At 51.5% G+C, this 10894-nt stretch overlaps 4 protein-coding genes across 4 annotated transcripts; all 4 read right to left on the bottom strand.

The window, feature by feature from the left end:
* Nucleotides 1–38: 38 nt before the first annotated feature.
* VC83_01507 (uncharacterized protein) lies at nt 39–2180 on the bottom strand. The gene is made up of 2 exons (XM_024465182.1): nt 1875–2180; nt 39–1791 (listed from the first exon to the last, which is right to left on the bottom strand). The coding sequence occupies exon 2, from the start codon at nt 1679–1681 to the stop codon at nt 242–244; it is 1440 nt and encodes a 479-aa protein (XP_024327274.1). The 5' UTR covers nt 1682–1791; nt 1875–2180; the 3' UTR covers nt 39–241.
* Nucleotides 2181–2515: 335 nt separating this feature from the next.
* VC83_01508 (uncharacterized protein) lies at nt 2516–4893 on the bottom strand. Its single transcript, XM_024465183.1, has 3 exons — nt 4761–4893; nt 4150–4650; nt 2516–4047 (listed from the first exon to the last, which is right to left on the bottom strand). Exons 2-3 carry the CDS (start codon nt 4488–4490, stop codon nt 3318–3320), a joined length of 1071 nt encoding a protein of 356 aa, XP_024327283.1. The 5' UTR covers nt 4491–4650; nt 4761–4893; the 3' UTR covers nt 2516–3317.
* A 1265-nt stretch (nt 4894–6158) lies between these two features.
* Nucleotides 6159–9543, bottom strand: VC83_01509 (uncharacterized protein; the record flags this gene model as incomplete). The annotated part of the gene is made up of 6 exons (XM_024465184.1): nt 9462–9543; nt 8478–8784; nt 8321–8414; nt 7889–8256; nt 7596–7809; nt 6159–6316 (listed from the first exon to the last, which is right to left on the bottom strand). Exons 3-6 carry the CDS (start codon nt 8388–8390, stop codon nt 6159–6161), a joined length of 810 nt encoding a protein of 269 aa, XP_024327282.1. The 5' UTR covers nt 8391–8414; nt 8478–8784; nt 9462–9543.
* A 264-nt stretch (nt 9544–9807) lies between these two features.
* VC83_01510 (uncharacterized protein) lies at nt 9808–10750 on the bottom strand (the record flags this gene model as incomplete). The annotated part of the gene is made up of 4 exons (XM_024465185.1): nt 10648–10750; nt 10349–10537; nt 9954–10235; nt 9808–9896 (listed from the first exon to the last, which is right to left on the bottom strand). The coding sequence occupies exons 1-4, from the start codon at nt 10658–10660 to the stop codon at nt 9808–9810; spliced, it is 573 nt and encodes a 190-aa protein (XP_024327047.1). The 5' UTR covers nt 10661–10750.
* Nucleotides 10751–10894: the final 144 nt, after the last annotated feature.

Genomic DNA, 10894 nt, shown 5'->3' on the forward strand with positions numbered 1-10894 from the left:
TGCGTATGACCTCCCTACCCACTCCATCCCACCCTAGCGCCGGCTTGACATGGCCTCTGAAGGCTCCTCTAATGTCTTTGATGGCAGTGCTAGAGTAGAGGCCTCTGAAGGCTTCGCTAAAGGCTTACTAAAGGACTTCAATAAAGGTAGGGATGAAGGCTTTTGTATAGCCCTATAAAAAACCCTACTCCCGCATAGTGCAAAGTTATACACAGTAGTCATAAAACGTTCTCCGAGCAATCTATGCAATCTGCCACCCTTCTGCGACCAAGTCATCTAGCTGAGCAGCAAGGCAATTGAACCCATCTGACAAATGAAAAAAACCAGCTACACCTCCTGACTCGCATTCAACGATTGGGGCTCCACACATCCCTTCACATATAGTATTGTTAACAACCCCGAACATTGCGCTTAGTGAGTGGGACTCCCAGTGCCTATAGTCAATCTCGGGATGTCCTAGAGGCCGAGGAGGTTTGCAAAATACTGACGCATAGGTGAGGAGAGAGACGAGGCCTGACGACATCCCATCTACCTCAAACCAACTTCCTTTGACGATATCGGACCCTCTTAACAGTAATTTTGGAGTCTCCCCTTGGAAATAGCAGTCGTTTCGGAATTTCCTAGATACATCAGACACAAGCTCGACAAGGCTGATATCAAGTTCCGGGCGCTCGTCAAAGACTTCGCCAATCTTGACGCCAGACGCAAAGGGATGGTAGACCTCCTTCGAATTCAAAAAGCCATGGTGGGATACGGTAAGTGCCTCCTTCCCATTAATATTCCAAAGTTTAACACCAGCCGATGTTGCGGCATTTACCCGCTCGTTCTGGGAGCCAACCATGCCAAGCCCAGATTCCAAGCGACATCCGGGACTAACAAAAGCGCATTCTTGTATGTAGTTGGTCGTATCTTGGGGCGTTGGATCAGAAGCACCTGACTGTTGTGTAGGGTCAAGTCGCCGATGGCAAGTCATCTTGCTCAATGTTTTGTAAAATGGTTCCTCCTCATGGTGATATAAAGTCGTCCTCACCCCCACAGTACCTGGTAGGGACCCTGGCTGGTATACACGACCATCTCCATATTCGAGTTCGACAATAGTCCAGTGGGGCATGTAAATGATAGCACGTACGTTGGCGAGAGGCTCTAGCGCTGTGAGAATTGCGATATTCTGATCTTTAGTTGGGGATGTCATCCTTTCCCACTGTACTTCTGGACATGGGTTCGACACCCGCGGGTTGGCATAGCAAGTCTTGGGAGTTAGACTCCATAACTTTTCCCCCATGTTTGTGAAGATGACCGGCATGCATCCGACAGTCAGTGGGACTGGCTTAGGTGGGGATTTTGTGTCAATCGTCATAAACCAACCGTAACTCGCTATTTGCCCATCTCCGAATTTGTCACGGCACCAGTCGTACTCAGCACCCTTTTTTAGAAATCGATAATCTCGTTTGGCTTCATCCCACAGGTTGAATGGTGCATCGTCGTTAATGTGCCTTGCGCCCCAGCCACGAGGGCTTGTCCACCTTTTGGGAGGTGGGTGAGCGTGAGGCATTGTTAAGGTTGCATGCTGCTCGACCGGTCTTGCTCGAAGCAGTGTCGTTGCCGCATCTGTGTATGTGTCTATAAATGGAGCACTTTGTTGAATTTGCTGGACTTCTGGAGCAAGGCGTGCAATGCTCATTTTGAGATGTAACAGCGGTATTCGATTGAGGGATGGATTTGGCGGAAGCTTTGATGGCGGTGATGGTCGAAGGCTATTAGAGGACAGTCGAAGTGATTTGATGGTAGAGGCTGTAGTTGAGGTTAGCAAGAGGTAGCAAAGTGAAGTTGTACTGTTGTCATCTATATAAGGGACAAGGTAAGCGGAATACTACCATCAGATGAATTTATGAGCAAAACCACACGCTAATAGTTGTATGTTATTTACGTAAATAATCTATGTATGGTCTATAATCACTAGCCTATTTTATAGGTATAGAGTAAGTAGGAAATGGGAAGTGAGAGCTCGAAGCGTCGAGGTTACCGACACCAAATGTCAGCGACGTTACTACAGAGGTTGCTGCCAGCTGCCGTCAGCAACGCCTAAACAACTCTGTAGGGACTACAGGTCTATATATTCACCGTGGGGGAATGTGCGTTCTTTCCTTTATATCTCCTGATTAATGGCGCCATGATCGGGGCGTACCTCGCCCAACTTACAGAGTCGTCCATGGAATGACTCGAGGCTTTGGTGACTAAGCAAATACTACAGTAACTTAACTTGACTTAACTTAGCTTAGTTAACTTAGGTAAGTTGACTTAGCTTAGTTAACTTACAGTACTTGAATTAACTTAGCTTAGTTAACTTACCTAACTTACCTAAGTTAACTAAGCTAAGTTAAGTCAAGTACTGTAATAAGATAAGTTAGGTAACTTATCTTATTACAGTATTTGCTTAGTCACCAAAACTTAGTTTAGCGACCTGGCATTATATCCATCGCCGGGCCCCCTTCACGATACCCTCAAAAAAGCACCACACCCCCCCCCCCCGTCCGCGCGGCAGGCTGGTCCACACCTCGGGGCGGTTCCACACACACCTCCTTTTAAGCTTGTTTCCCTTGTTGCAGTAGGGCCGGTTTTTCACGATGGCTTCAATTTAGACAGCGTTCCACTGTTTTTAAGGTCGTCTTGTACCCGCGTACCCGGACTTGAATAGATGAGGGTATCGTGACATGGTCGTGCTAGACTAGCCTCTGGAAACCTGAATCTGATGTTCGATGCTTGACGGTGGATCGAAACATAGGGCGGCAAAGGCGGCGGCGACCTTTTACGTCGACTTTTGGTACATTTTCGTAGCGGGCGGGATTTGAACATGTGTAACTATTCACACTTATAAAAATCGATTTTTTGACGAAATTGTTGCGCGCGGGATTTCAGGTTTTTGTTACTCTTCACACCTCACACATGCAAAAAAAGGCAAAAGGATATCAAAATCAGAGTTGTATTCCCCCCCCCCTCAATTCTTCTTCTCGAATACCATATTCGTAACCTACTTGTATATCCTCCTCTCCCACCACCAGTTTTTTCAACCCTCAAAAAAACGTATTTTCCATCCGCCCGCCCAAGATAGAATTAAACGGAGGGGAAAATAAAAACGACGCCGTTTCAGAACATAACGCCCCATTGCTGCTCAGATTTTTCATTTCCCGACGACAAGAAAACAAGCAAGCTTGAATCATCTACCTCCTCCTCTTCGCGTTCTCAAAAAAACAACAGACAAGAAGCGATGCGATGCCGACGCGAACAATACTTCAGAGGCCGAAACCGCTATTGCGGATTTACCACAAGCTGTAACCACCATCACACTTGATCTCGGAGCCAGTCATGAACGAGCTCGCATCCGACGCCAAGTACACCGCCAATCCATTCAGCTCATCCACATTCCCCAGCCTGGCCTGAGGAGTCAAGCTAGTCCAGATCTTCTTCTGCGCATCGAGCGCCGGCACGCGGTTGAGCGCCGTGTCCATGTAACCCGGGGAGATGGAGTTGACACGGATGCCGTACTTGGCCCACTCCGCCGCCAGCGAGCGACCGAGGTGCACCACACCCGCCTTGGAGGCGTTGTAGCAAGACTGCTCCTGGGGGTAGTTGACGATGGAACCAGACATGCTGGCGATGAAGACGATAGACCCGGGCTTCTCAGCAGCCATCATGGACTTGGCGACAGCCTGGGCCATGAGGAAGGAACCAGTGAGGTTGATGTCGATGAGGCGGCGGAACATGGCGTGGTCGTACTCCTCGGCCTTGATGTTGGAGTCGGCGATGCCGGCGGCGTTGACGAGGACGTCGGGCGCGCCGAAGGTGTCGACGACCGCGTTGACGGCCTCGATGATGGCGCCGCCGTCGCGGACGTCCACCTTGTAGAATTGCACGGGGATGCCGGTGCGCTCGTGGAGCTCGGCGGCGGACTCATCGCCGAGGGTCTGGTTGGCGTCGAAGATGACGAGGGCGCGGGCGCCGGCTTCGGCACAGGCTTCGGCGATGGAGTTACCGAGACCGCGGGCACCGCTGGGGGATGTTAGTTGTTGTTCAAAGATTGGTTGTGTGGTTTTAGGGTTTGGTGATGCTTGGTGGTGGTTTTGGCACACAAAAAGAAAGGGAAAAGCTTACCCAGTAACAATAACAACCTTACCCATAACGGTCTGCTTCTGGATGCTCTTGGGCAGCTTGGAGAACAGAGCCTTGGTCAACGGCGGCGCGCGGAGACCAGTCTGCTCCTCAGCGTGGACCTCGATCTCGGGGTCGTTGCGGACTGGGATGGTGCTGCGCTGGGGTGCGTGCGACTCTGGGTCGGCGTAAGAGGAGACTGGGATCTGCTTCTCGGCGATGACCTCGCGGCGGAGGAGACGCGCGGAGGTGGAGAGAGGGCGAGCTGCCAGGGTGGCAGGGCGGGTTGCGGCGGCGGCGGCGGCGGCGGCGGCGCGGAAGACGGAGGTGCGGATCGCAGACATGTTGTAGGATTTGTATATATACCGGAAGTGGGATTCGTAGGGGGTTGTATATATAAAAACTTTTGAATTCAAGCTCAAAAACACTCTGGGGGGAAGTGAAATTGAGGTAGGCTTCGAAGTTCACGACGACTCAACAAGTTCGAGGGGTGTTACAAAAGTTCTAGAAACGAAAATAACAACGGTCAGCTGATTGTACGCTGACACCCGCCACCGAGACAACAATGGATCTCGGGGCAAGCGGCGTGGTGGGGGAGGCGAAGTGAGACTGACTTGAGGTGGATGTCGGTGAGGAGTGAGGGTTGACGGTTGAGAGTGGGAAAATATGGAGTGGATTGAATAGAAGAGAGAGAGAAAAGAAGGGAGGGGCAGAAGGAGGGCGTTGTGGGTGGATGGGCTTATATATGGATGGATGGATGATCGGAAGGAGGGAAGGGGAAGAAGGGGGAGGGGAGGTGGGAGGGGAGGTGGGAGGGGCGGGGCGGAAGGGGGGAGGGGCGGGGAGGGGCGGGAGTTTGTTAGTTTGTTAGTTTGTTAGTTTGTTAGTTTGTTAGTTTGTTAGTTTGTTAGTTTGTTAGTTTGTTAGTTTGTTAGTTTGTTAGTTTGTTAGTTTGTTAGTTTGTTAGTTTGTTAGTTTGTTAGTTTGTTAGTTTGTTAGTTTGTTAGTTTGTTAGTTTGTTAGTTTGTTAGTTTGCAAGTTAGTAGTATAAGTGTGTAAGAAGTTGTGGAGATATTAGTGGAGTGTGAGTAGTATTTCGTGAGTGTGTGAAAGAGAAGGGGGGCGGAAGGCTGGCGTGCTTTTTTTGGTGGTTTTTGGTGGTTTTTGGTGGTTTGGTGTGGTTTGGTGTGGTTTGGTGTGGTTTGGTGTGGTTTGGTGTGGTTTGGTGTGGTTTGGTGTGGTTTTTGCTGGTTTGGTGTGGTTTGGTGTGGTTTTTGCTGGTTTTTGGTGGTTTGGTGTGGTTTGGTGTGGTTTGGTGGTTGACGGGGATGGATGGGTCGTGTACGTACCCCCCTCGTAATGGCTAGCTCGAGGCCCAGTCTATATTAGATTGGTGTAAATTAGCGTGTATAGCGTGGATTAGCGTGTATAGCGTAAATTAGCGTGTATAGCGTGGATTAGCGTGTATAGCGTGGATTAGCGTGGATTAGCGCACAGTAGTGCAGTCTGGCTCGTCTAGCTCGGAGCACGGGACTCAGGCGTGAGCCGCAAGGTTGCGTTAGTCGGTTCTGGGCAATTATCTGTATGTACTTTACTAGTCAGGACTGCTGCACTGGACACTGTGACCCACATCCCGTATCGTATCCACCATAGAGAAGAGACGGCGGTGGAAAGGGTGTGTGCTGGGGACATAACGGGTACTCCGAACAGGAGAGTTTGTGCTGGTGTTTGTATAGTATGTACCATGTACCGCCCCCCCAACCCATGTCCTCCCAGTGGCGGGCTAGACGGGGCTGGGTGGTCGGGCCGTGTAGTGGTTCGTTGAAACGCATCATGTGGTTGTTACAGAAATTTTGTTTTTTGTTGTGCCCCTCTGCTTCTACTACTCGTACGTCGAAGGAAAAAAAAACTAGCTCGGCCGGGACCCGGGGGTGCGGGTTGAAGGGGTGGGTGGGTGGGGACGGGGGGGGGCGTGTGCAGATGGTGTGGGTGTGCCTGGAGGTGCCGGGATATTACAACCGCAGGCGCGCGCAGTACCGGTCGGGTAGTCGGCAGAGCGCGGCGTCCAGCCCGGAGGCGTTGTGTAGAGGCGTCCCATTCCGGAAACGTTTTGCTGGTGAACCGGTGTGGCTGTGGCTGAGGGCGGGATGGGGGATACGGATGGGCTTTCCTTCATCAATCCGTCGATTCATGAGGATGGGTTACACGCTCTCCATCCAGCAAATCCGTAACCCTATTCCCACTCCCCTCCCACCTTCTGTGGTGGTGAAAGGTACGAGTACGTACGTACTCCGTACACTCACGTCCCACCGCACAGACCAGCAACTCCACTCCCAACCCCTCCTCACCGCCATCACATTCCCCCTACCCTACCGTCCCCTCATTTGGATCCCGTGCCACGCAGAAAAAATGTACGCAGGGTTGTTGAGCTGCCTGGTGCTGCGCGCTTGCTTGGGGTGGGATGCGATGGATGGGGGTGGATTGGGATGGGGGTGGGATGCGATGGATGGGGGTGGATGGGGATGCGATGGATGGGGATGGGGGTGGGATGCGATGGGTGGGGGTGGGATGCGGATGGGACCGATGGATGGGGATGGGGAGATTGCTAGTGATGGTCAGGTGAGTAGGTGATGGAAATGGGGGAGATTGCTAGTGATGGTCAGGTGAGTAGGTGATGGAAATGGGGGAGATTGCCAGTGATGGTCAGGTGAGTAGCTGATGGAAATGGGGGAGATTGCTAGTGATGGTCAGGTGATGGATGAGACTATGGAGATTACCAGCGTGGGATGATGCGAAACGCTCAGTTGGATATTTGACAAAACGTACTCCGTATGGATGAGTCGTAATCTCTCCCCATACAGTACGCTGTAACTCATATCTCACCAACCTTCCCCATCCATATCCACGCATTGAAACAAGGAATCTCGGATGAAGCCTAATTGCTAATTAATGCAACTTTGATAGCATTAAAGAAGCTTAATTAGTATTCAGTGTGGTATTCGGGCAACACTGCTAGTAAACCATGGTCCTCGATGAGAATCATGTGCTAATTAATATGAGTACTACTGCTATTTTAGTTTGGTCTCGGTATATAGACTCGCTCTTGCTCACATAAATATATTCGGAATTCACTCAAAATAAAAAACATCAATATAAAAATGGTCATAAAAACCAATGTTCAGCCTTCGGTTATGTTTCTTCAGCAGATTGGTAGGTATTTTGGCTATGACTATACTTTTGGGATAGATCCTATGGTGTCTCTGAGCGCTTACGAACGAGGAAAGAACGAATGGTAGCCGATAGAAATGGTAGATAAAATGTGACATTGGTATGGACTAGACTAGAGTGATGGTCCCACCTGTTCTTGCCTCGATATCGGCAATGCCGCATAACCATGTCGATCGGTGCATGAATCTCCTGCTGCGAACTTAGCAACCTTGGGTGTTTACTAGTAGTTGGTGTATCTGCTGTCGAGGGTCCTGTGGATGGGACGTTGAAGCTGGGTAGGATCTCTAGTGCGATTTCAACATCCCCTTCAAAGGGGACAGCTTCGATTGTCTGGTGGATCTGAGCTTCGACTTCAGCCCAGTGGGCCAGGGAGCCTGGCGCGACGAATACGATAACTGTTGGTCGTTCGATGTCATCGATGTCTGAGAACTTGTGCTGGCGGTTGTGGTATGCAATTGATGTCCACAGACCAGAGGCCCCTGCGTCTGCGCAGCAACATTCTCGACCTTGTCACCTCCCCGACTTCGGCTGTTGCAATCCGTACCGCAGCAGCGTCCTTCACCATCTCGTAAATGTAGTCAACGGCTTCTTGCCAGCGGGTGGTGTCCGTATCTCGAGTTTGCATGCTAATATCCTCTGCTGCCTCGGGAAAACCTCGCTGGTACAGGTTCTGGACACCTGCAGTGCTGAATTGGATCCCGAATTTGTTCAGTGCGTTTAAAACTCTTTTCTCGAGAGCTTTATCGTACACATCCAATCCCACTCGATACTGAAAAGCTTCAACTTTACGGCCATAGGGCCAGGGAGTGGGGATCTTGCCTGTTGGGCCTACTCGAAAAGGGTCCTTTTTGGCGGCGTACTGCTCGATGGAGCAAGAGCCAGCTTTGGAGAGACAGATTAGTTTGGTAAATTGGAGATAAGGGGTGAGAGTAATATACGATCGGACCCTTGGAGATCGGACCCTTGGAGAACAACGTATTTGAAACCAACCTTCTCGTTTTGCAGCGTATACCCATGGTGATGGAAATAATATTTTGGAGCTAGGATGTTGTAGGTTGTGTGTGGTAGAAGAGTAAGTTATTTCGATAGAAATGGAGACAGACTATGCAGATTTAATACCAAGATGCTAGATCTTGGGAGTATTTTCGATGGCCTTCAGGCTGACAGATATGTGACCCCTAGATCTGGGCTTTTGTAAAACTGGACGTATGTGACGCATATTGTAAGGCTATCTCGGATTGCGGTGTCATAGGCATGCAGAGGGCTTCTTTTGTCAAGATTATTCACCTGCCGCAGAACGTTCGTAGAAGTGATGGAGCTGGTAGGAGTGATCGTAGTAGAATAAGTGATGGTAGTCGTAGGTGGTCATACTCGTAGAAGTGATTATAGAAACGCCAATAGAAACGGTAACTATATATATATATATATATATGAGTAACCAGAAACGGCAACTCTCTCTCTCTATATATATATGTGAGTAGCTACGCAAGACTGACATTAGGAGAGCGAGCAATCACCTTACCACGAGACTCGTTTACCAAGCAAACGTTTCCATCAAAGAAAGCTCGAACAAGCACCCAAATTGGGACAGGCTCTTGGGTTCACGATGGACGCTTGCCTTCACCTCGACAAGCTAGCCCGAACGAGACGAAGACAACTGAGAGAAGCAGAAAATCTTCAGGGCTGACGGGCATGCGAGGCCCGTAGATCAGTCATCACGCCGGCAAGCTCGCCGGCAAGCTCGCCAGCAAGAACGCTGGGCACAAGCAGACGAAACGCCTCTTAAACCAGGCTAACACGCAGGCTCGGCGAGCGAGAGCAGGCGGAGCAGCTCGTCAACGACGACATCATACTTGTCGAAACCGAACTAGCCGGGGTCTCCTTTTCCACTTCAACAGCTCGACCAAGCTGAGTACCCCTCGTCACGTCAACAACTGCACGAAAGCAAATAAACCGTTCACACACAACATCAACCAACAATAAACACAAGAAGGAGATCAGGATGAGACCGGACTCGGCAGAAGAAGGTTCCCGACTAAAGAAAGAAACCAACCCAAGAACAAACTCGACCAAAGAAAGAAACTCACCACAACAGCGAACTCACCTCTCAATCACCACACACCACCCACAAATCACATTCAAGAAAGTAAGCCACACACACACCCGACACAGCAGACACATTAACAACTCTCTCCATTCAACAACAACTAACTATCATAGTGCGGCACACACAGAGATCCAGGTTCCACAGGGTATCATCGATCCATCTCGGCGCCACGCGCGGGTATAAACGAGAGATAGAACACGACAACAAAAGGCAGGCTTCGCGCCGCATAAAAAGACATGAGACTCGTTAGCTTCCCACCTCCAACACACATATCAGCACAATCGAGGTGCGCGCGTGCGGAGCTAGGAGGCGACGTGGAGTGCCATTTAGGCAGCAGTGGCGGCCGGGGCAGCAGTGACCTCCTCGACCTTGGTCTCGGCAGCGGTCGCGGTTACGGCGGCGTCGGCGACTGGGGCTGGTGGGGGGGTTAGTCTAGGTTCGGTTCGGTCCAAGATGAGCAAAGGATGCTTACTGGCGGCGGCCTCAACCTTATCCTCAACTGGGGCGGCAACAGCGGCGGCCTCCTCAGTGGCAGCTGGGGCAGCAGCCTCGGTGACGGCAGCGACTGGGGCAGCCTGCTCGACTGGGGCAACAGCAGCCTCCGTAATGGTAGCAGCTGGGACGGCAGCGGCCTCAGGGGCAGCAGCGACGGGGGCAGCCTCAGCGACTGGGGCGGCCTCAGTAATGATAGCAGTTGGGGCAGCGGCCTCAGGAACAGCAGCGTCGACGGCCTTGGCAGCCTTGGTGGCAACAGCTGAGGTTCGTTAGCGCCGAACTTAGATGGGTATATTTCTTCTGCGCGACTCTACATCCCCACTTCTCCAAGGATGTCGCCAAGATGGTTCTACGGATTTGGTATCCACATACCGGTATCAGCTGGAGCGGCGGCCGCGGGCGCGATCTCGGTCGGCTTGTCGTCCGTGGTGGCGGTAGCAGCTACGGCGGCTGGGGCAGCAGCAGCGGCGGCGGCGGGCTTGGGTTCGGCGGGCTTGGACTTCTTGCTGGACTTGAAGAAGCTCTTGCACTTGGCCTTCAGGTTGGCGATCGCATTGGGAGCTGTGAGAGGGTCAGCTGGTGTGTTTGGTGAGAGGCGGAAGACGCGTTGTGGGAGAGGGTTGGAAGGTTGGGTGAGGTTTGAAGGTGCAGATGCGACGAGGGAGACTTACGAACGCCAGGCATGATGACGGTTGGGTGGTTGAAAACTTGAGGGTGATGGTATAAGGGAGCTGAAGAAGGGTGCGCAAGGCGTGAGGTTGAGCGTGAGGTTGAGCGTGAGGTTGAGCGTGAGGTTGAGCGTGAGGTTGAGCGTGAGGGAGGTGAGCTTGCGTGTGGGCGGAGTGGGCGGAGCGGTTATTGTTGTGAACGTTGTCGACGGCGCCGAGCACCAAGCGACGGTCGATTTGGGATTAGGTT

Source organism: Pseudogymnoascus destructans (assembly GCF_001641265.1).
Source record: "Pseudogymnoascus destructans isolate 20631-21 unplaced genomic scaffold scaffold_3, whole genome shotgun sequence".
In the NCBI taxonomy this organism is placed as follows: Eukaryota; Fungi; Ascomycota; class Leotiomycetes; order Thelebolales; family Thelebolaceae; genus Pseudogymnoascus; species Pseudogymnoascus destructans.

What these genes read in the sequence shown, in the direction of transcription:
- VC83_01507 (XM_024465182.1), bottom strand. Translation starts at nt 1,681, where the DNA reads ATGAGCATTGCACGCCTTGCTCCAGAAGTCCAGCAAATTCAACAAAGT.
- VC83_01508 (XM_024465183.1), bottom strand. Translation starts at nt 4,490, where the DNA reads ATGTCTGCGATCCGCACCTCCGTCTTCCGCGCCGCCGCCGCCGCCGCC. An exon ending in AAGGTTGTTATTGTTACTGG is followed by an intron (nt 4,048 to 4,149) that starts GTAAGCTTTTCC and finishes AACATCCCCCAG; the next exon opens with CGGTGCCCGCGGTCTCGGTA.